This window comes from Lipophrys pholis, assembly GCF_963383615.2.
Source record: "Lipophrys pholis genome assembly, chromosome: 5".
NCBI classification, from domain to species: domain Eukaryota; kingdom Metazoa; phylum Chordata; class Actinopteri; order Blenniiformes; family Blenniidae; genus Lipophrys; species Lipophrys pholis.
The window spans coordinates 28,349,305-28,372,502 of record NC_137628.1 but is presented as its reverse complement, the minus strand read 5'-3'; the positions used below and the strand labels follow the sequence as shown (position 1 = coordinate 28,372,502).

Genomic DNA, 23,198 nt, shown 5'->3' with positions numbered 1-23,198 from the left:
CTGATAAGCACCTAGTCATTTTAATCAAGACTGAGAGTGAGAAATTGTCACAGACTAGCTAAATGACCACTTCAGATTTCATGTGAAATAATGGATGATTTTCGTCTGTCAGGCTCTGAAGAGCGAGAAAGACTTTTAAAACTTCTTTTTGTGTTGAATCTGTGACGTTGGTTTGAAAGTTTGATAAATGGAAATACCAGAACTTTTTATTCGGGAGCTGATTCATGTCTTGATCAGCAGGCGTCAACAAGTGGGAATAAATAAATAGTTTTCCCTCACTTATGTTGTGATGAATTCCTGCCTGAAATCAGTCTTTGAAACATTCCGCGGACTGAGCAGCTCTAATCTAAGCACTGTAATCGTCACCTTAAAGCACAGCCAACATTTCTCAGCTCCTAATTTGCTCAGAAAGGTTCCCTTATCAACCCTGAATGTTCAACTATGGATTTTGGCTATATTTAGACTGCTGATTGGTTGAGCTTTTTGTGTGCACATGCTTGGTTTACGACCGTGTTCCATTTGGCTCCATCGGATAGCAAAAGATCTTTTTTATTATGTTGATTGGAATCAGATAATTGGACTCAGCTCCTTGTGTAATGACTGATGAGTCGTTGATTTGACTCCAGGGCTTGGCTCTTATATTCACCAGGGAACTATTAGACACACTCACACAAAACACACACACACACACACACACACACACACACACACACACACACACACACACACACACGCACACACACACACACACACAGATGCCCTGTGTGCAGGCTCGACTCCGGGGTAGAGAGATTGCTTATTAATGGAAGTAGGTCATTTCCCCCCTCCCGTCGCTCACACTGAGCTGAGGGGCGGAGCAGCTGTACGCTGAAGATTAATTCAGCAAAGTTCTGCTCAGGTTTTAGACTACATATATGAATATGTGTATTTTTATACGTAATCTGTGTCTGTGTGAAGGCTGTCGCCGCTGCACCATGCAGCACTGAGTGGCAACAAGGAGCTGATCTCTCTGCTGCTGGAGGCCCAGGCAGCAGTGGATATCAAAGACAACAAAGGTAAAAATCCACAGTGTCTCATTGGTACGACAAAACACACACGAGTCTCCCCAGAAAACAATAAACCGATGAAGCCCAAAATACAAGAAAAACAAATAGGTGTTTCTCGCTGTGTGTAACAAATAACACCGTCTTATGTAATAAACGGCAAGCTTGTGGGAAATTCTGTTATATTTCTTCTGTAAAGTATATTTTTGCGTTGTGACAGATTTGTTTGCTCAGTAAACAATGGAGAGCAGAGGAGGAAGACTTCATGGTGGCAGGATTGAGAGCCAAGTGGAAGTAGAGCAGCGAATATCTCCATCCCACAATGGCTGATTCCAGCAGCAGAAGAAGAAAAAAAAAAAATCTCAGGGCAGATGGGAGTTATAATCCCTCCAGAATGTAGGCCTACTGTCTCTGCACTCCCAGTCACTCATGCCAAGTGTGTCTCTAAATAGAGGCACACACCTGGCAGGCATCTCTACCAGGTGGTCTCACCACTTCAATGGGTGTCTGTCAGCAGAGGGAAACCTCAGATCAGTCGTTCTGCACTGAACTGAAGCCCCCGCCGAGTGGTGGAGGTCTCGGTTTTGTGTCTCCACTCCCAGACCAGTGAAACAGTAGTCACTACATTAGTACAAAATCAATCTTAGTCAGTTATTTTCAAGTGTGATTGGATAAATCTACTAAAGGCTGTGCAATAGATTACAAATTAATAGTCATTGTAATATCAATATTTTCAATAGACACTACAAAGCAGACTAATAAGTTACACGTTTCTATGCGTTATGCATTCATCCGTTGCATGTCAACATATTTGGCCAATCAGATCGAGCCCTACTGCCCCAGATCGTGTTGACAACACTTCATTATTTCATACCTGGTGGCAACGGTAACAGAAATCAAAAACACAAATATTCAAGGAAAACGGACTAAAATCAACAACGTCAACCAGCTGCTTCTGAAATGCTGCTGGTGGGAACTGCAGACCCATGTGGATTTAAAAAAACAAACAAACAAGGCCCAAATGAGTCTGGTTAAAATTATGTCTAAGAAGAGAGAAGTTTAAATCCTAAAGCATGAACACCATCATATACTTATATATTTATTGCAAGTCATATTGTACTCGTTAGACATCGTGCAGCACTAATATCTAATCCTAATATGAAGAAGCGGTCGCTCGTATTTACAAACCTAATGATGGTTGTCACATGGCTGCATTTCAGCATCAGCATTTTTTTCCCCCTCACAATAAAGCTCTTTTGATTCAGTTTTCTGGTCATCTATAACATTTTTGGTTTTATTGGCAGTGGCCTCTGTTCAGTGTCCACAGCCTGCCTGGATCAAAACAGTTTGGAATCCAAAATGCAAGCTGATAGACTTTTCTATCTAATTAACCAGCGGCCCCAGGAGCTGGTGGTTACAGAAACTGAGCTAAACAACCTGGCTAGATGGCCAGAAAAAGAAAAACCTCAAGTTAATGTTAAACTGCATTAGCAGAATATAAAGATTATTGCTGCAGCTAATGCTTCATGCAACTGAGAACTCGTGAAGTTTCTAGTTAGGTTCACATGACATTTACAAACAAGTAAATTGGCTGCTGTCGGAGTTCAGAAAAGAGACAAACAAGCTTGTCGTCACATATATCATCCAACAGGGGAATGTAAAATACAACTCAGCAGGTTCACACATTTTGTACTGATACTTTTTCTGCCATTCTCAAATTTAACTGTTAACGTCAGTCTTTTGTTTGTTTGTTTTAGTTACAAATAGCAAGTCTGTTTCACTTCACAGTTCCAGCAGACCACATTCGGGCCACGTTTACACGTACCCAGTTTTTAAAAAAACACGAATATTTTCCTTTCTACGTTTAAAAAACAATCTTATTTTACACTGACCCACATATACAGCTGCTTCAGAGCTGCTATGAGCATGCTAAACCTGTAGGGGGCAGTGTAGCAAGACGCATGAAGCCATGATAGCCAATCAGAATCCTGGAAAATAAACAGGACGTCACGAATTGTGACGTAAATATTCGCCTACCCGCCTTTCGATGCAAACAGAGACACAGAGTTCATCCAGATCTCCACTGTGGGCGGAGTTTTCAGGAATCCTCGTTTGCGGTGAGTCGTAGCTGCGTTTATGTGTAAATGCGCGGCCCAAACGGAGAGAATTATCACCGTTTTTTCATATACCCAGGTACGTGTAAACGTGGCCTCAGAGGCATTTTCCCCACTGTCATGCCTCAGAGGCATTTTCCCCACTGTCATGCCTCAGAGGCATTTTCCCCACTGTCATGTCAGGACTTTTCCTGGGTGGTGAGGCACTGGAGCTAATCCTAGCTGACTAAAGCCAGGGCTGGGTACAGGCTGGACAGTCCATCACAGGACAAACACATAGAGACGTCATAAACAGGAAAAAGGGGAAAACCGCTCTATTTTTTATTTTTTATTTTTCAACCCTATCAGGACAGTTCTGGCAAAAGAGCTCGGATATTTCCAAAGACAGAAAACCCATTTAGATGTAAATATATTTAAAAAACGCCCTCATTGTCGGTGCTCATCTTGTTTTAAATGTGACGCATTTCATGCTCATCAGTGTTACTTGTATTTATCTTTAGCTTGAATGAATGAATACGGTCCAAAAACATGGATTTGAGGGTAACTAGTGACTCTAAAGTAGCTTGTAGGCGTGAATATGAGTGTTTGTGGTTTTGTGTCTCTGTGTTTGCCCTGTGATGGATTAATGACCTGCACTGTAGATTTCTCTGCGTTTTCTTACAGTCTGATTGAGGGCCGTGCTTTTTGTACCAAATCACGAAAAAACTGAAAGACCTTAGAGGCCTCCTCAAAGTGACTTGCCATCCGTCATCTTCATATAGCTGAGCTTTAGTATTCTGTAACTCATGCAGCTGCTGCGCCTCTTTATCCTGCCAGCACCTCCTCTCTGAGTCAGGCCTCCCTCATGCCAGCCGACCCTGGAGGCTTTTTTAAAAAAAAATTATATTCAGCTTGACGACATGGCTCATCTCTGTTATCAGGACCGGAGGGTCTTGGGTGGCCGCCATGAGAAACATGCCCACTGCTTCTTGCAGCCACTACTGCAAAGTGGTGTTTAGTGTCTGCTGGTTGGAGGCGCTGCTAATGGAGCCACGCTGGTTCGTTTCTGCACTGTGCTCAGCAGAACTTGGCACCACCTTGCATTTTCTGCATGGATCCTGGTGCGTTCCGAGTTGACTGCGTCCCCACGAGGCTCTCTGATGTTAAAAACCTGGTGGGGATTGTCTTGACCTCTGTCTGGTAGCTGTTTGTCTCGAGCGTCCCATGAGCGTGACACTTACGTAAACAATACTACGAGGGTTACAAAAGCCAAGAGTGTCAAACACAGTAGGACTGTCTTTCCAGGAGGGATACTGAGCTGCTGGCGCAGTGACACACATCAGACTCAAAAGTTACGTTTCCTTTAAGCTGCAACCAACGGTTGTCATCCTGATTGTTTTGCTAGTTTATTTAGCTCTTTATGTGCTTGTATATCGATCCAAACAGTCCAAAACCCAAACAGTCTTTTTCAATTCTTTAAAACCATGAAGGACAATTCAATTTTTTGAAACATACTAGTTCACCTCTCAGGAAAATATTTATATTTCAACCTTTAATATGCTAAGCATTGGAGAGTAAATTGCCAATAAAAGACACATGATAAATGAATTTTGTGATGCAATCAGAAAATAAAGTGTATTTGCATGTATTGAAGTGTCTTTATATTCTCATTTTTGTGTGTCTGTGTGCATGTACTTGTCTGGTCTTGTACGTCTGTGGTTTGTTGTGCTTTCCTCTTCCGTTGTGTGTTTTTGTACGTGTCCGTCTGTCTGTGTGTGTTTTGTGTAGGAATGCGTCCTCTGCATTATGCTGCATGGCAGGGGAAGACTGAGCCAATGAAAATGCTGCTGAAGGCAGGCTCGTCAGTCAACGGACAGTCGGACGAAGGACAGATCCCGCTCCACCTGTCAGCTCAGCATGGACACTACGATGGGGTAACTGTGTGTTTGTGTGCGTCACATTGTTTGGAGCCTGTGTGTGTGCTTATTATGTGGCCTTGATGATGCATGTATGGGATGCGGTTGTAAAGGGATGCAGATGTGTAAGATTGGTGTGTGCGTGTGTGTCTGTGTGTTACAGTCGGAGATGTTACTACAACACCAGTCAAATCCGTGCATCTCAGACACAGCTGGTAAAACTCCGCTGGACCTCGCGTGTGAATTTGGACGTGTGGGAGTGAGTATATTTAACTAAATAACTACACAAATCCATCACTATTTATTTTTATGCAACATGAACTCATTTAAACACAATGTGATCTTGACAGTGACCATATTGTGTTTATAAGTCTATGCAAACAGGGTATGTGGTCGGTGCTCGCAATTTCACTCCAGTCTCATCACGTTGGCGCGTTGCTGTGCCTTTAAATAATCTTATTGATGAATATATATATGTAACATTGGTTGTTTATGTTTGTGTGCAGGTGGTCCAGCTGTTGCTCAGCAGCAACATGTGTGCAGCCATGCTGGAACCGAAACCCTCCGATCCCAACGGAGTGTCACCTCTGCATCTCGCTGCCAAGAACGGACACATAGACGTCATACGGTGTGAACAACTGCTCCTTCCAGTATTTAATTTAACCAAACAAACAAAAACTAAATGCTAAGATAATCCAGATAATGTGAAGTATGGCTGCACATCATCAGGTGAACATGCAGAAATCACGACACTGATAGATTTGCGATATGTTGTGTAGCCTCAGTGGGAATCCGGTCGTTCTTTGGATCGGTGTAGATCGAGGCTCCGTCGGGCTTTCCAACAACCATGGATCATTTTCAATGTTTGTTTTCTTTTAGTGAATACAGAAATTAACCACCCATCGAGGCAATTTTACTAAGTGCACTGAGGATATTACGTGTGGACAACCTTTTGAAGGACCTAATCAGCAGCAAAGTCTTTCAATTCACCCTGGTGTCTCTGCCTGTTTCCTACTTTTGATTCGATCTATTTTATCCGGCACCTGATTTGACAATCACTCTGAAATGACTTGTTACTGTCATCTTTGCCTTTTTATTTAGATATTATTTCATCTTTCATTTGAAAACCGCCTTGGTACTTGTCTGCAGAGATGGAAAGTTTAATTTTGCAACTGAAAGATCAAATCCTGACAGTCAGTGCTCCATCAAAGACAGAACAGATGGCGACACCGCGCCGGCCAGCAGCCTGCCACACAACACACACACACACACACGAGCCACTGACTCCAAAATGAAAACCCACCCTTAGAGTTCCTTCTCAAGCCCACTTCGTATCGAACCCACACTCACTGACCAAGCAAGCACCTACAGGGGACAAGTGACAAACTGTGAGTGTCAGACAGCTAATGAGCTGCTTGGCTGCAGCTCCTTGAACAGCTTGAAAACATAAAGGTAAATGTCACCTACAGTAAGTGCTGGTGCAGTGCTTCTGTACGTGGCTCGTAAGAACAGCTCGGGTTTGTTTTCTTTGTTTCCCGCCCACGTAGGTGTCCACTCGCACTCGAGGACCAAGTCAGTCAAATGAACTGGATCTTCGAAAAACACTATTATTTTAATATAAAAATAGGTGGTCTCATTCACAAGTGGTTGGATTTTCACTTTAAAGGGGACATATCATGCTAAATCCACTTTTTTAGCCCTTAAATGCATTTTGTTGTATATTTAGAGTGTTTAGAAGTACAGAAAAGTTCAAAGTAGTCTCTTCAGGTGCTCCGTTGATATCTTTATATTCTGTTTTGGTCATATTTTGCGATCGGTTTCGATTTTTCTATTCTCTATTACGTTTTTTGAACAATGACGTCACAGTATTCTCAGCGGAACTGCCAAATTAGGACATCGACATTTCGAGCAATCCGCCATTTTTGTTTCTCGCTGCGATTTTGTAGTCCAACCGAAGTTACGAGAGGATAAGTGGAAATGTTCGGTTGTTGGATGTAGTAACCCACAAGCTTCGTTACACCGTCTCCCAGCATCAGAACCTTTTCGAAGTGCCTGGTTGAGTTTTATTTTTCACAGAAATGTACCCACATCTGTGGGTAAGGTCATTTTTGTGTGCGCGAATCACTTTAAGGACGACTGCTTCAGCAACCTCCGCCAGTATAAAGAAGGATTTGCCGAAAGACTTCGTCTGATTGAGCGGTCAGTTCCTTCTATCTATGGAGACGACGAACAGAGCACTTCGGTAAGCTGTATATAACGCTAAAAAGTGTGATGATAAGACGTCCCTGTCATTGTTTTGTTAGCATTAGCAGTTGCACCGTCTTCATATGTTAGCGCTGTGTGCTCGTTTTAGATTATAATGTAACTTCTGTGTTAAATAGTCGTTGTAATACAGGCAGTATTGTAGTAGTGGGCATGGATGGAGAAGTTAGTGTAAATATAGTAACACACCATTGCGTTACATCCATATGAAGACGTTGTTCTGTAGGTGCATCATCGTCATTTTCATCTCGCTCCGCCGGGTCCGACTCTGGCTCCAACATGTATGGCTGGATGGACAAATCTTCCGTTGTTGACATTTTGTTAATAATGTGTGAATATAAAGTTTCTGCGCCGCTAGATAATTGTATCTGTTCTATCAAACTACAAAGATGGCCGAACAGGGTGACGTTGAACCGAGTGTCACCTCTGCAACCTGGAGAGGAGGAGGGGTATGAAGTGTGTCATTTGCATTTGAAGAGACCGCCCCAAAACGAGTTGCTCTCAGAAGCGCATCAGAAAAGGGGTTGAAAAGGGGCCTGTGGAGCTATAATAATGAGGAATTCAGACCCAAGCATTGCAGTTTCGCGTTGTATAGACCACAACTGTATGATTTATATGTAAAAAGGAAGGATTTAAAAGCATGATATGTCTCCTTTAAGGTCAAAGTTATACTCATGAATCAGCAAGTTTTATTGGACTTTAGTGGCCGGAGATGCGTTTTTGACCTTCTCAGTTAAATATTGTTTAAATATCAATGTGTTTTTTTGTTTTGTGCTCCAGGTTGCTAATACAGGCTGGTATAGATATCAATAGACAGTCGGAGTCGGGCACGGCGCTCCATCAGGCCGCCCTCTGTGGGAAGACGGAGGTAGTTCGCCTGCTGCTGGATGTAAGTCCCACTGTCTGTCTGCACGCCGTATTTACATAAGCGGCAGTTGTTAACGCTTCCTCTCTCTCCTTAGCTGAGCAAGTTTACACCTCAGTGTTTGTCATTCCTCCAACGAAGCCGTGCGAGGAAACTTGTGGGATATGTTAGCTTGTTACATAAAATGGCAGCAGACTGGCTATCCTCCTACTTGGCATGCAATAGTCAAACCTTTCATTACATTTTATTTTTTTGCCCTTTTCTCGCATAAGGATGCTAATGCTTAACTGAGCTATTGAGCAGGCTTTCAGGGTGCGCTCCTGCTCTTTTGTGTTTCACGTTTGATGTTACTGCTGATTCAGCATGCTCGACAAATCTTTGCGGCGGGCAGGTGCACGCAGCCACGTCCCTATTATGAACTGCGTGAGAGACAATTTGACATTGGGGCTTTAATCTTTTTTTTCTCCTCTGCTTTTACTCAGAGCGGCATCAGTGCGGGAGTGAGAAACACCCTGAGTCAAACCGCCCTGGACATTGTTAACCAGTTCACCACCACGCAGGCTAGCAGGGAGATCAAGCAGCTACTGAGAGGTGAAGCCAACGGCACACGAGTCCAGTAGCACATTCACAAATCTAATGACACGTCTCTCTCTCTGTAGCTGCCAATGATACAAGAAACGTTATTGATCTGATGACTAATAGAAGTGTCTAAGCTGCGTTTATTTAAATGCATCCACTTGTCTTGTTCTGTGAACACGATGGCACACAATAGTGCTGTAAGTGAAATATGAGCTAACCTGAGATGAATCTGAGTAGTGTTTTGTTTTGTTATGTTGCTCCTACTGCGACTCGTACTGACACTAAATGCAAGTATTGATCCTCCCTCTCCTCCACTCTCACCTGAGCCGTCCGCTCTCTCTCGTGTCGCAGATGCCTCGGCAGCAATGCAGGTGCGAGCGCTGAAGGACTATTGCAACAACTACGACCTCACCAGCCTCAACATCAAAGCTGGAGATATTATCACGGTACAATCCTCACGTCTATCCACCGTCTTTACCCACTTCACCCTGTGGAGCCTATCACAGCTGGGTAAAAAAAGGCAGCACACACACATTTTGATGGGGAGCAGTCAACACAAATTCACAATATCCTAAATTGAATCTTCGTACACAGATTGTGCTGATAAACTACATCTTTTCTGTCAGGTGATAAAGTTTTAGACTGTAATTTTCATTTAAAACTTACAATGAAAAAAGTCCGTCATTGGGAAGCTATGCAGAGAAATGTCCTACTTCTAAGAACACTTTGGTGTTTTTTGTTTTTTTATTAACCTTGTGCTGCATAAAACAATTTTCTGGTTCGTTTGTAGCTCTTGATGTGACATTGGTCTCTGTTCTGGCTGTTTTTCACAACATCTAAAGTCCATAAAGGTGCAGTCTATATGAACGCGAACTTTGATGGGTGTTCAGTGAAACATTTTTGGGTGGTCGTATGCGTGTGACGTGTAGTTTAAAGAGGCCGTGATCTTTGCGCTCAGGTTTTGGAGCAGCACTCCGACGGCCGATGGAAAGGCTGTATCCACGACAACCGCACGGGGAATGACCGTGTGGGCTACTTCCCCTCCAACATGGTAGAAGTCATCAAGCGGGCAGGTGACCACCCACACCACAGCTGTGTGTGTGTGTGTGTGTGTGTGTGTGTGTGTGTGTGTGTGTGTGTGTGTGTGTGTGTGTGTGTGTGTGTGTGTGTGTGTGTGTTATGGGTGGATGACGGGTGTGTGAGCTTTGGCGTGTGAGTCCGGCAGCTGTTCTGTAGCTATAGCTAATCATTAGTTGTAGCTAGCTGCGACATCATCAGCCTCTCTGGTCGGCCCATCTGTGTTCCCCCAACCTGTCAATCATCTCCATAAATCAAACACTGTCCTCTACTGGCTGCGAACGCACCTCCTCCTCCCATCCTCTTGATTTCTGCTCCTTCTGTTGCTTTCCCTCTATATTAGACCCTCCAGCCCGCCCTGCTCCGCTCCACTCTGCTGCTTTTGTTCATTTCGTCTGTGAGCTTTATCGCTGCAGTGTTATTATGTTTTAATCCACACAGATATATTCCCTGTGGATATATGGATGTATTCTTTTCTCATGTTTTGATTTTCAATCCGTTATTATTTTATGCATTTTGAGATTTTTGTGATTAGACATGTTTTCTTTCAAGTTGACTGATCAGTTGTTGTTGTGTTGTTGTTGTTGTTGTTGTTTTGTTTTTCGTTTTGCACCTCCCCTCCTCCTGGCTTGTGTCCAGGTCACTCCCCCTCCCAGCAGTGCCACACCCTCCTGCTCCGCAGGCCCAACCCCTGCCCCATTGCCTCGGTCAACGGACACTCATACCCCCCCTCCAAAGTCCTCCCCTTGCATCTGCCTTCCCCTCCCCCCCTCCACCCCAACATACAGTCCCTCCCTCGGTTCTCCTCGTTTGGGTACGTGCCTCTCCCCATCTCTCCTCCTTCTCTGTCTACTCCTCCTCTGTCCACTCCTCCTCCTCCTCCTCCCCCTCCTCCTCTCTCCACTTCTCAGGAGCAGCAAAGTCAGCCAGGTACTTACCGTAGTAACACTTTAAATCACAGTTAAGGATACTTTTCTATGCTTTATGCCAGACTGAATATGGGGCGCGTCAGTTATCGGCCAGATGTAGTGTTTTATTAAAGGACCAGTTTATTCACATGATAAAACCAAGTGTGGTATACAGATAAATCTAAATCTCCAGTTTGAGAAGATGTGATTCCTCACTGCGGTACCTACAGCGAAGAAATTCCCTTCACCTCCTTTGTGAAGGAGGAGTCTTGTAATTTGGAGTACTGTAATTTGAGTAAATAGAGATTTTAACTGAATTTATTTTTATTCTCTTCACCTTTTGGGAAACACTGAGAGGCCTAAATTATAATTCAAGAGCAATTTTCCTGCAATCCTACCAGGGTGTAAGATTTTGCTCTGACCAAAGGACTTGTGCGAATTTACAAGTGATGACCTTTATGAGTAATGTGGTTACGCTTGTGTAGGTGAATGAGTGTATCTGTGATGAGTGAGTCTGTGTCTGACTTTATTCATTCAGCAGAGAAACATATTTATATTTAAAGCAATAATGCACACATAGTTTTAACCATCTGTCTGATTAGTGTTTAAGTTTCCTCTTCTATAAAGTCTACTGTCTAGCAGTGACATCATTTGTGTTTGTTTGTGTATATGCATTAACACGTGCGTTTTAAACAGGTTCAAGGACTGCTGAGCTGAGTCCTCAAGGCTCTCCCACCCTGGGACAGCAGAGCAGCACCAGCGAGGACATCTGGGTCCTTCGTAAACCTCTGGCAGGTAAACGCAAAGTGTTTTTCCCGGAGAAACTGCTCAAGAATCGCCTCTAAACAATTTATTCCTCAATGTGTGCGTTCATGTGTGGAGGTGGCGAGCGCAGTGGCAGCGTGGGCAGCCTGGGCAGCGTGCGGTCGTCCAGCAGCCTGCAGAGTTCTGGAAACACACATGTCCTGACCACACCTGCACCCAGCCCACACCCAGCACCAACACCAGGAGTCAACACACATGGCCTCAACGCTCCGGGCCTGCATGCACAAGCAGAGGGAGTCAAGGTAAGTGACTTCTTGCACTTGTCTGCACACAAACAAACCCACAAAAACATTGCGATTTACCAAAGAGAATTTCTTGGAAACAGACAAACCGTGTCAGGAAACAAACACAAGTTACCACAAGTTAGTAAACCACAATTTAGTTTCCTGCTTAGGTTGTTCTTTCACTTTCAAAGATCAGCATGTTTTTTCGAAGTTGCTTTTTTTTTTTTTTTTTGGGTGGTGGTGGTGGTGGTGGTGGTGGTGGTGGTGGTGGTGGGGGGGGGTGTTTCAACAGGAAAACAGGTTTTTTATATACTGGCCTCTCTATTTGTTCATTTTTTTGTCAGTCATTTCGTGTATTGAACCTATAGTAGCGTACGTTAACATTTTCTCAAAGCATAATGTGACTGAAATAGGTTGAAATGCTCATTTGAGCTCAGATAAAACCCAAATGCTCTTTTTGGGGAAAATCCTGTATCCTCACCCATTTAAGTCAGATTAGTAATTCCAGGTTGTTTCCCTGTCATGATGTGTGAATTCCTGCACACAGTATGTATGAGCAGCATGTTCTCGTATATTAATAAGTTATATGTGTGCTATTTTTATCATCAAAACCTTTAAACAGTCATTTGCTATTAGCTACCTGTTCTATGTTTGTGCTTATTTGTTATGATTTAAGTCAAACACTGATATTTACCACAACACAAAAATGGTAATTCGACCAGAAAATTGTATATATGACATTTTCATCAATTTTGTTTTTCAATTTTCTGTCTTTATTGGTGACATCACCCATGTATCCCTAAAATGTATCCCTCCATATTATCGGTTTATTTTTTTGTAGGCAACTATGCTCATTTTATGAATTCAAAGAAGAGAAAAATCCTCAGAGCCTTTGCTGCTTTGGCATGTTTTAGAAAATACAGGAGGGTTCGGATGCAAGCCAGAGTCTGTCTCTTATATGTGTGCTGAGCTGAGTCACAAGGCACCTCTGGGATTTGAATGATTATGCTTGAGTAAATGTTTCTTTTGTGTGTGCGTGTGGTTTGCCTGTGTGTGTGTGTGTGTGTGTGTGTGTGTGTGTGTGTGTGTGTGTGTGTGTGTGTGTGTGTGTGTGTGTGTGTGTGTGTGTGTGTGTGTGTGTGTGTGTGTGTGTGTGTGTGTGTGTGTGTGTGTGTGTGTGTGTGTGTGTGTGTGTATGCCTGCATGTGTCTCTATATAAGCGTATTTGTGTGTGTTTCTGTGTTGTAGCTCCTTGCCACTGTGCTGTCTCAGTCGGTAAAAGCCAAGGAGCATCTCTTGGAGCAGTCACAGTCTGTGGAGCAGTCAGCAAGTAAGCGACACAAACGCAACGCTGAACAATGTCTTTGTTTTCACTTGAAGAGATGATTTCTGTCACTTCACAGAGACCACAGGCAGACAAAATGCAACTTCACCTGTTTGAAAGAGAACTTCTGTGATGCTCAAAGGGAGCACAGTACCTGCGCTAAAGTGATGACAATTAAAAACGATCAAGGCACAAGTACAACAAGTGCCCCAGGGCTTGTTTGGATTGCTTTTATGAATCACGTGTTATCTGTTTCACTTGGAGTCAACCTGGCCCTCTAAAGACCGTCTGTCTGTTCATATCAGACCTAAATGGTATTTGCTGCCCTTGTATAATAGTGTTTCAGGTATTGCTTTATTTATAAAAGCCCCCGTAAGATGCTGCTTTAAGCGATCAGGAACATTTCTTGGAAAAAACTTTTTTTAATAATTGATGTACAAATATACGAGTCGTTCGTTGAAGCATGACAGGTTAGATTAACGACAACCGTAAAACTGTTAGCAATCTCCCTACGTCAACACACCTGATTGGTGCTCTGTCAGGCTTTCTGATGACAAACTGGTCAGATCCAGAAGTGGGTTAGTGGGCAGTGACTGGCCAAACACCTGAATAAAATATGTGCAGCAACCACGTTTAAATCCCTATTCAGTTTTGTGTTCCTGCTCAGATAAAATACATTTTTTGGGGGTAATTCTTATGTTGTTTCTACATTCATTGTAAAAGGAAAGTGAATACATCAAACTCAAACTGATTTTGTCAAATTAGAATATGAGGCCACCTGCAGAGCACCTGAATGCAGCGTCAGTGACCTACAGCAGAGATGGAAAACAAAATGCATGAAAGATTCAATCTGAGTTCAATTGTGCAGATAGAAAAGTCTAATCCCCTGGAACTCAGTATATATAAGAAAGCAACAGAAAACAAAATATAGATACAGGAGCAGGAGAGGGTCTCTTACTATCACTTGAGCATCATCACCATGCTATGTAACGAAACTCCAACCATCTCAAACATCTTTTTCTGAACATGACGAAGCTTTTACTGGACTCAAATATCTGAATATTCGACAGATTTCAGACAAAGAGAGAACCATTTCTACGTAGTAGAAGAAGAGATTCATATCATGGATGTTAAGTCGACAAATCTGCTGCAAATATGCGAAGCTGGTCGGCCAATATAGATCAAAATCTCAGAGGAACGTTTTCAACACCTTACTTGGATCCATGCAGCCAAGAATTAAGACATTTCTAATGATGAAGGTTCAATTGCAATTGTAAAACGTAAAGAAAGGTGATTTACATTAGCAAAGTTACAACAGTGAACTGAATGCATCTGTACCAACGTTATTGAGTGATTAATTATTTCTATTAACAATATTTCTGCTATGCTTTTCAGAAACGTGTATATGTGTGTAAACGTGTGCATGTATTTAGATTCACTCACAATGTGACCTGCAGACCCGAAGTGCCTTCGGTATCCCACTTAAATTTGGGCTCTCAGCTTGTAGTTGTTTTAGTAATCTCACTTTGAAAGAACCCCATAAATTACCATATTTAATCTGCTGTCATTCTTCTGGTTTAAGTGCTATGTGGGAAGTGTAGTGCTAAAACAGCACCACAAAGGCAGCCAAGCATGAAAGCTGTTAGCAGAATTATTCTGAAGGACCATGTAGGCAGAAAAAACCTGACTCAGTCTCATTTCTCCAGCGCTTCTCACCCTCGAACAATGCTCTCTCTTTCACACCAGTTCCTTTACTTTGCACCATTTAAAGAAACAAACGATTTGTTAATTTACAAGAAGAGGAATGTATTAAGAATTTTATTTTTAAAAGAAAGCTAGTCCAGACAAAGCCGTTCGTTTGTTACTGGCTAGATAATAACAAATAATTGTGGACAAATCATTAAAAAACCACAAAAGCATGGAATTTAATTTAAAAATGGAGGAATTTCTTCTCTGGTAGAAGTAACATATGCTTGTCCTGTCTTTGTCTCCAGGCTCCTCTAGTTGCACAGTTCATGAACAGCGGTCATTCGAGCGGAAAGCAGAGGAGGATGACGGGAAAGTGAGTTTTTGGATGAGAAACGGGTTCCCGTTGTATGAATCCTCCCTTTTTCTCTCTCTTTGGTTTTGTGTCATCTCAACCAAGCGTCTTGGTTGAGGGGCGTGACATCTACCCAGGTGGCGAGAGGGGCGGGCTCTCTGCGAGGTCGTTGCACCTGAACAGATGACATGCTGGCGACGGGCATGAAAGTGTGTCGCCATGGAGACAGGCAGAGTGACAGACACACTGAGGAGTCAGTTGCCGACTCGCCTTCTGTCCCTACAACCCACCGCCCCCACTTACCCGCCCACCCCCTCTGCCCTCACACTGAGAGAGAGACACCCCCCCCCCCCCACCCCACCCCCCCGCTGCTGCTGTTCTGTTCTGTTCTGTGAAGCTGAAGGTTCTAGAACCGAGCAGATCCCAGGAAGAAGTCTAGAATCAATCAGGAGACGGAGTCACTCCGTCAGTCGCACACATGTTGCGGTGTGTCCTTCGTTCCTAACAACATATCTTTACACTTGAGTCATTCAGAAAAATTATGCACAGGGTGTTCTAATCTGCTCCAGTCCTTCATCTAATTAGTGAAGACAAATCACAACCATTAGAACTTACTTTTAGTGATATGTGGGTGTTGTTTTAGTTTTGAGATCCCTACCAGTTGTACTCGCGCTTCCACTACAACCAAAAGTAGCTGATTTCAAATTGATCTATGAACCTTTCTGCGTATAATTTTCTTTTTATTTGTGGGAGATTTTCTCAAACCAGAGCTGTTGACAACAACCAAGTAGTAACGCACGTTGATCTTAGGGTGGTTCCCTCTATTAATTCACAATCAAGTAGCTAAATTCAGCGTGATGTAGAACCTTCCAGGTCTGCATGAAACACATTATTCATCAAGTTTTAAGCAAGTACTGTTTCATTTATCTTTCCGTGGGGATGGTGGCATAATTCCCAGCGGCAGAGATCTCAAAACGTAACTGGCTAATTATCACTAGAGGCAAGTATTTGCACTTAATCTGTTCTTGTGTGTGTTGCTATTTTTAAAAGCCCTTGTGAATCAGAAGCAGTATTGTTTGGGAGTCATAGTTGCTCTAAATCAAATCCATAGTATCAGGCCCTGTGGATAATTTTTCTTTTTTTAGTAGCAATAGACGTTTCTTTAAATGTACGCATAATTGCAGGGTTAGATCTCAGCTTTTTGTTCAATGAAACAGGTTTTAGTTGTTTTTTTGTAAAGTGGGGTTTGATTTGCTCCTGTGCAGTTTTCTAGAGCAGTCTTTCCTCCTCCTCCGTGCTGGACCAGGGTGCTTCACTGTATTGTCGAGCAAGCCTGCGCTCTGTGCTCTAGAAGCAGCCTGCGGGTGCTTCTAGCAGCAGGCAGTAGTGTTCTGTGTTCTGTGTTCTAGAAGCAGGCAGTAGTGACGTGGCTGGGTGAGTTTCAGCTGCAGTTCTACACCACCCACTTCCTCACCGCGGGATATGATCTAGACACCATTAGCCGCATGACCCCCGAGGTAAGGTCATGACCCCTGACCCCCTCACGCCCCGCCCCCTTGTCTGTCAAGGCTCCGCCCTGCACAGCTCTCCAATCAGCTCCCCCACTGACCTGGATGATGTCATCATGACCCTCCTGTCTCTGTCACCTGACCCCCCCGGTGTGAGTCCTGAGCCTCAACCAGTCACTTTTCATACTCTGTCTGCTTCATTTACATATGTGTGTTCACACATGGCCGCGTGTTCCCGCCCGTGCTATAAACACTGCGCTCTGTTTGTCCTTGAGTGTGGTTTTATTGCCATCGTATATATATATGTGTGTGTATGTGTGTGTGTGTGGGCACTGAAGCAGACACAGTGGTATGACGTACACCCTCCCTCGGGGCGGGAGACTCTCATCAGAGATTATCCAAAGCAAAATGCTCCTGAGGGCGTATCACACGCCGCTCATGTATAAATGTCAGACTTGCACATAAAATTGTTCATATTTTCAAGAAGACGACAAAACACCTGCAGTCGTAGCACAGAGTCCCGTGATGTGACTAAGTATGCTTTGCGTTGAAGGACCTGACGGCGATTGGGGTCATGAAGCCTGGACATCGGAAGAAGTTAACATCAGAGATCAGCAGGCTGCCTTCCACGGACTGGCTGCCGGACCACAAGCCTGTAAGGCGCTCACGTGTAATATACAAACTCGAGAAAAGAAACTCTCATTGAAGCTGCACCACAATAGCACACACACGTGCTATCGTTCAGTGGTTGATGTGGAATTGTTATTTATATTCCTGGAACTTCACTATAGTAGTGCATTATTCATAAATCACAAAATCTTTTTTTTTTTTAACCACACAAGGTTCTTGTAATTTGACACCAGCCTCACTGTCTTGCTCGTCACTGGTCTGTTAGGGTCAAACAACTAATGGAAATATGTCAGAACAGTGACGTACAACCATGTTTGATCTCATCTGGTCCAAAGTGAGAACGTTATGATGTTTCTCTTCGTTGAAGTGCAAAAAAATAGAAAATGCACACAATGTTGTCAAAAGCTTGTCGCTTTTCAGAACATAGGATTTCTTAAGCTCACCTGCTTTCAAAAACTCACAGTATTGGTTTGATGCGAACTCTGTTCTGTTAACAATAAAGATGCAAAAGCCTGTTTAGCTCCTGCATTAGCATAAGCATTGCTTTTACCTGCTCTTCAGTTCTGTGTCTCTGTTGCATTTTTGACCTCTACTCATACTGAAAATGCGCCTCCTAGTGGATAACCAGCAGATAATTCTAATGAAAAAAATAAAAGCTTGCTTGTTATTTCTTACACAGGGTCCAATTGAACTCAAATCCTGGTTGGTTTCGACACCCATGTGTTCGCTAACTAAGATAGACGATGCATCGCCTGAAGAAAATCATATTTCAGAATCTTAGAGTGCGATTCACTGACATGTTTGTATTTGTGTTATGCATTTTTAGGCCAATCTGGGGGACTGGCTGTCTCATCTGGGTCTCAGTCAGTATTACCAGGTTCTTGTTCAGAATGGATACGAAAACATCGACTTCGTCTCAGACATCAGCCTGGAAGATCTGCAGGAGATTGGCATCACCAAGCTCGGTAAGACGCTGCTGCATTATTAAGACGGGAACAATGTAAAACACAGTTTCACAACGTCAGACATGGTCATTTAAGCACAATGAAACAAAACCAGTCACGTTGCTCTATATTTCATTGTTGATGATGTTTTCGCATTTTAAACTTGAGCGCTAAGTAAACTAAAATGGTAATTACAGATGATAAAAACAGTCGACAAAGTTCTATAACAATCACTTGAGTCTTTGCTGGTGAAAGATGCTGTGAAGCCCTGCAGCAGTCTGCACCCTGTGGGACTGTGAAGCTGTGGGCTGCTTTTAATGAGCATGAAGAGCACAAAATGGGCTCTGTGTTAATGTATTCATTTTTTCCAGAAAATGTCAGTATAAATTACTTTTTAAAACATTTGGAAATGGTCTGGAATTTCTCCTAGTTTGCTCCAGCTGCTGTTATGGTATATGTTCAGTCTCCTTTATTGTTTGTGTTCAGGCCATCAGAAGAAGATGATGTTGGGGGTGAGAAGGTTGAAGGAGTTACAGAGAGGAGGAAGTACTTCTGAGCAGAGCCCCTCCTCCACGCCTCCGCCCAGCCCGGGGGGCAGCTCCGTCTCAGAGCCGCCCCGGAGGGAGGCGAGGAAGCAGAAGGACGGCGCCCCCAGTCCGCTGGCCAAACCTCGGCCGGGCCTCACGCACACACAGACCCCTCCGCAGACTCCGGGTCAAACCCCGCCGCAGACCCCCCCTCATGGTCGCACCCAGCAGGCCTCCCCTAGGGCTCGGCCGCGCCCCTCCACACACATGGCGGCGCCAGATACGTCAGTGCCTCTACTGCGGCTTCCTTGTGAGGAGGAAGAACGGCGAAGGACTCACAGTCTCATTGGCTCAGAGTCAGACTCCCGATACGCCACCGTGTGCCGCAGCAGCTCCACCCACACCGCCGCCGCAAACGACGTCACAGTCAACCGCAGCCAGTCGTCCGTCACCCTCCGTCCTCGGAGGAAAGGCCGGCCCCCGACGCCACCCAAACGCTCCTGTTCTTCCATTACCGGGGGTGATGGGGAGGGCGATGGGGGGCAGGTGGAGGGGCTGCTCGGCCTGCCAACTTACCGTGAGCGCCGAGCCAGTGACTGTGGCTCCCTGGGAGCGGCTTTACGGGCTCAGGAGTCAGCGGGCCTGGAGAGATCAGAGGGGGCTTCTGGGAGCGTTCGCAGCCTCGCCGCCATGCTGGAAACATCCATCGTAGTCGGAACCAAAACCCTGCCGAAGAATCTGGGGAGCAGCGCCAACTTCCTGCAGGTGGGTTGCTTGTGATGGGGAGAGTAAGATTTTCAGTTTGGGAAATCTTAATATCTGATTACAGATACTAGTTACTTTTAAAACTCTTACCAATTCTAATAAAACAAATGATAAATAAGTTATCAGTAACTGAAGCGTTACCGCTAAACGTATCAGTGGTTGAGTAACACTTTACTTTCAACCCGTACTACTTCTGTGATCTCCAGGTGAGTCCGCCGCTACTTCGTCGCCAAGCAGGCGCAGGAGGTCTTGGATCAGAAGAGGAGGACGTTCTGAATCGACGCAAGACTATCAGCGGACCTGAGGGTCTCCCCGGAGGCCATCATGAACGGTTACCTCCGCAACCGGTGCAGCAACGGCCCGAGCCGCGGCCCCGCTCCACCGTGCTCTCCTCCGCATCGGAGATCGCAGATGGCACAGGAACTCTCCGGAGGAAGCCGCGGCCTCCTGTCGCTGACTCCGAGGTGCCCGCATCTGCGACTACTACGGTCGTAACCATGACGACGGGCTCTGACACCATCCGCAGGAAGGCGCGCACGGCCGAACACGCAGAGCGTGTCACCCAAAGCAATAACCTGTCGGATTCTCCGAGCGGTCAAACTGAAATCGGGAGGAAAAACGAAGGCGAGCTGCAGCAGAACGGAGGAGTCGTCCTGAGACGGAGGCCCGTGTCCGAAGTGTCCGAGAGGACGGACGCCAACAGAGAGAGCTGCGAGTGGATGGAGGCCAGGAAGTCCCTGAAGCCGCCGGTCTCCCCGAAACCTTCATCCGTCGCCCTGAGAAAGACACAAGCCGACCCTCCAACGCCCACTCGCAGGGTCCCAATACCCGGGCCCGACAACTCCGAGATGGCACAAAGCCCCGGTGAGACACACACACACACACACACACACACACACACACACACACATACACACAAAACCTTCAACCTGCTCTGTTGTCACTAACGTCGTTCAGTCTTTGCCATGTGGCCACCAGTCGTTCCAGCTGCAGATTTCACATGTACTTGGTGAACGTTCCACTGGATCAGTGCTCTTCTACATCAGGGGTGTCAAACAGGCTGCTCAAGCTCCAAATCCGAGCTTCCACAGGGTTCAGTCCGACTCAAGGGAGGACTTTAAAAATAACAATTTAGGCATGAACTGTGGGCTTCGGTCCTGCATGTTTTACTTCTTACCCTGCTTCAAAACGCCTGGATGCATTGTAAGGCTCTTTATCAGACTTTTATTAAGGGTTTGATTAGATTTTGATGTGTTAACATGCAGGATGTGACCCTCGAGGTGAGTGGACGCCACTGCTTTAGCTGCAATCTTTCAGTGATGAAAGTGCTGTTCCCAATTTGTCCACCGGTGGTCGCACTTTCAGTAAGAGTAAAGATCAGGAGGTGGAAACGATCTGAGAAATTGTGCAGCAGTAAAAGCTAAAAAACGTATTACTAGAAAATATTAGCAATCAAAATCATCCTGTGAAGGTGAAGTGGGATTTCTGACCAGACTGTTCTATTTGCAAAGGTTGTTCACAATAGATTTTCTAAAAAATTTGTTTAAATGTGAACATTTTGGGGCTATACCTGATTCTTTTTAAAATTTTGCATTAAATTTAAGAAAAACATTTGAAGTTGTTGGCATCTTAGGTTAGTTTGTTATTATTTTACTCATCTATCATTCAGTTTGACGCCTCTGAATAAAAAGTAAGCGTAAAACCAACTATCTAATTATTTACACACTGAGAGAGACAGAGACAGAAATACAGGGAGAGATTTACAGTTCGCTAAATCCTCCACTCTTCTTGTCGCAGTAGTATCCGACAGCGGCAGTTGCTTAAAGGTGCGTTTACACATCGACACGATGAGTTCCTGAGTTCATTCCTGCAACATTCCTGACATTTTTAAAGTAACGTAATGCATCTGAATATTTACTTCCATCTTTTTTTAAGAGATGTTTGATATTCACGGACCCCTTGCAATTACACCACGGACCACTAGGGGTCCGCGGACCCCCGGTAGAGAATCACTGATGTAGAGGCTAAAGATTTAAATATTGAAAACACAGAATGCTTGAAAACTACAACAAGTCCTCAGCCAAATGAAAACAATCTTAAAATGATATTGAATGAAGAATTGATAGCACGGGTCATTTGAGCTCATAGGCCCTGCATAGTTTAAACTTTTTCTGAAGACAAGAGAGCGTCTTATCAATACTTCTTCTCTATACAGTGCCGGCAACCTGCGGGAAACCAGTGGGCGGCAACAGATTAAGTAAACAAAGTCGGAGCATTTACACCAGATGGTCATTACAGATTCCTCGTGTGTTATTTAGGAGGCTTCAGTGTTGAAGATCAAGTGTCTCATTAAAAGAAATGTGTGATATTTCAAGATTATAGCTTTTGCAGCCTGTTTGTGTTTAAGAGAACATTTGGTCTCACCAAAGTATTAGAGTTGGTCTTTGCAGGTTTTGTGGCGTACTAACGTCACCTGGGTAGAAGCAGAGTGGTGAGATTAACCTCGACTGTCATTGTTTGTGTGCAGAGCCAAAGCGGATCCCCCCTCCTGTATCCCCCAAACCCCGGGGGCCCCCGACCGCACCCAAACCAGGCAAAGTGGCTTCGACGGCCATGAGCCCGAGCCCGGCCGCGACGAGCCCGGCTGCAGCCAGCCCCACTCCGGCCCCCAAACCTTCCTCCCCACTTTCTGCTGCGCCGCTTCCTGCCCCGGACACCCCTTCTGCCCCCTCCCTCTCCCCGGGACTCCCCCTCACCTCCCCGTCTCCCGCACAGAGTCCCTCCACGACCTCGCCGCACCCCGTCAAACCTCCCCGCTCCTCCATCGCCGGCCTCTCCATCGACCTGCTCGGGGGCCGGGAGGCAGAGGAGGAAGAGGAGAGGAGGAGAGAGGAAGAGGAGAGGAGGAAAGAAAAGGAGCACAGGAGGCACAAAGAGCAGGAGGAGGAGAGGAAGAGAGCGGAGGACAGGGCTCAGAGGGAGCCGGAGAATCAGGCCTCAAAGATGGAGGGAGCACGAGAGGAGGCGGAGGTCCAGAAGGAGGAAGAGGAGCAGGAGGGCGAGGCTCAGCATCGTCTGGAGGAGACCAGCGCCTCCCTGGCTGCAGCTCTGCAGGCCGTGGAGCACAAGATCCAGGAGGAGGACACACACAATGAGTGAGTACTGTATGGAGTGATCAGGACGGATGATGGTGATGAGCAGAGCAGAAATACCTGCACTGAGAATTAGACATGATTTGACATTTCTCTTAGTTTTTCAGATTATTTTGCACACGGTCATCAATGAGCACGGATCAAACACTGCAAAGCTGCAAAGCAGTGATGAAGAAAACCTCCCTAGAATCATGCAGGGCCACTGTTTTGCTCACAGCTGAACTTGGTTTTGTTGTTTTTGTGTTGCACTTTCCCACAGACGCTCAGTCGATCCTCAGGAAACCACTTGTAGTTGCAGTATCCCCGAACATCGATTAACTTTAGTTGCCAAACAAAGGGTTATTTCAAATGTCCTCCTACTTCATCGGTTTCCAACAGCGTGGTCATGTGAGATTTTTCTTTTTCAGTGAAGTGACATTTAGATCAAAATCTCTCATGGTCTGAGTAAATGTGCATATTTTTATTTAGAATTATTTCGACTCTGCTTATGAGTCAATTTCAGCTCAGCTTGTTTT

General features: G+C 44.8%; 1 protein-coding gene across 1 annotated transcript in view; it reads left to right on the top strand.

The window, feature by feature from the left end:
- LOC308109410 (uncharacterized protein) overlaps nucleotides 1-23,198 on the top strand; it is a gene marked incomplete at its 5' end in the record, with an annotated part of 40,209 nt that overhangs the window by 12,937 nt on the left and 4,074 nt on the right. Inside the window, 19 exons of the mRNA XM_080462949.1 lie at nucleotides 958-1,055; nucleotides 4,925-5,070; nucleotides 5,216-5,311; nucleotides 5,559-5,680; nucleotides 8,095-8,203; nucleotides 8,662-8,770; nucleotides 9,110-9,204; nucleotides 9,717-9,831; nucleotides 10,475-10,765; nucleotides 11,440-11,538; nucleotides 11,626-11,810; nucleotides 13,041-13,122; nucleotides 15,111-15,178; nucleotides 16,567-16,674; nucleotides 17,219-17,320; nucleotides 18,122-18,260; nucleotides 18,726-19,531; nucleotides 19,738-20,395; nucleotides 22,059-22,686. Of these exons, the coding sequence (XP_080319075.1) occupies nucleotides 958-1,055; nucleotides 4,925-5,070; nucleotides 5,216-5,311; nucleotides 5,559-5,680; nucleotides 8,095-8,203; nucleotides 8,662-8,770; nucleotides 9,110-9,204; nucleotides 9,717-9,831; nucleotides 10,475-10,765; nucleotides 11,440-11,538; nucleotides 11,626-11,810; nucleotides 13,041-13,122; nucleotides 15,111-15,178; nucleotides 16,567-16,674; nucleotides 17,219-17,320; nucleotides 18,122-18,260; nucleotides 18,726-19,531; nucleotides 19,738-20,395; nucleotides 22,059-22,686 (4,056 nt within the window). The remainder of the gene's footprint in view (nucleotides 1-957; nucleotides 1,056-4,924; nucleotides 5,071-5,215; nucleotides 5,312-5,558; nucleotides 5,681-8,094; nucleotides 8,204-8,661; nucleotides 8,771-9,109; nucleotides 9,205-9,716; nucleotides 9,832-10,474; nucleotides 10,766-11,439; nucleotides 11,539-11,625; nucleotides 11,811-13,040; nucleotides 13,123-15,110; nucleotides 15,179-16,566; nucleotides 16,675-17,218; nucleotides 17,321-18,121; nucleotides 18,261-18,725; nucleotides 19,532-19,737; nucleotides 20,396-22,058; nucleotides 22,687-23,198) is intronic.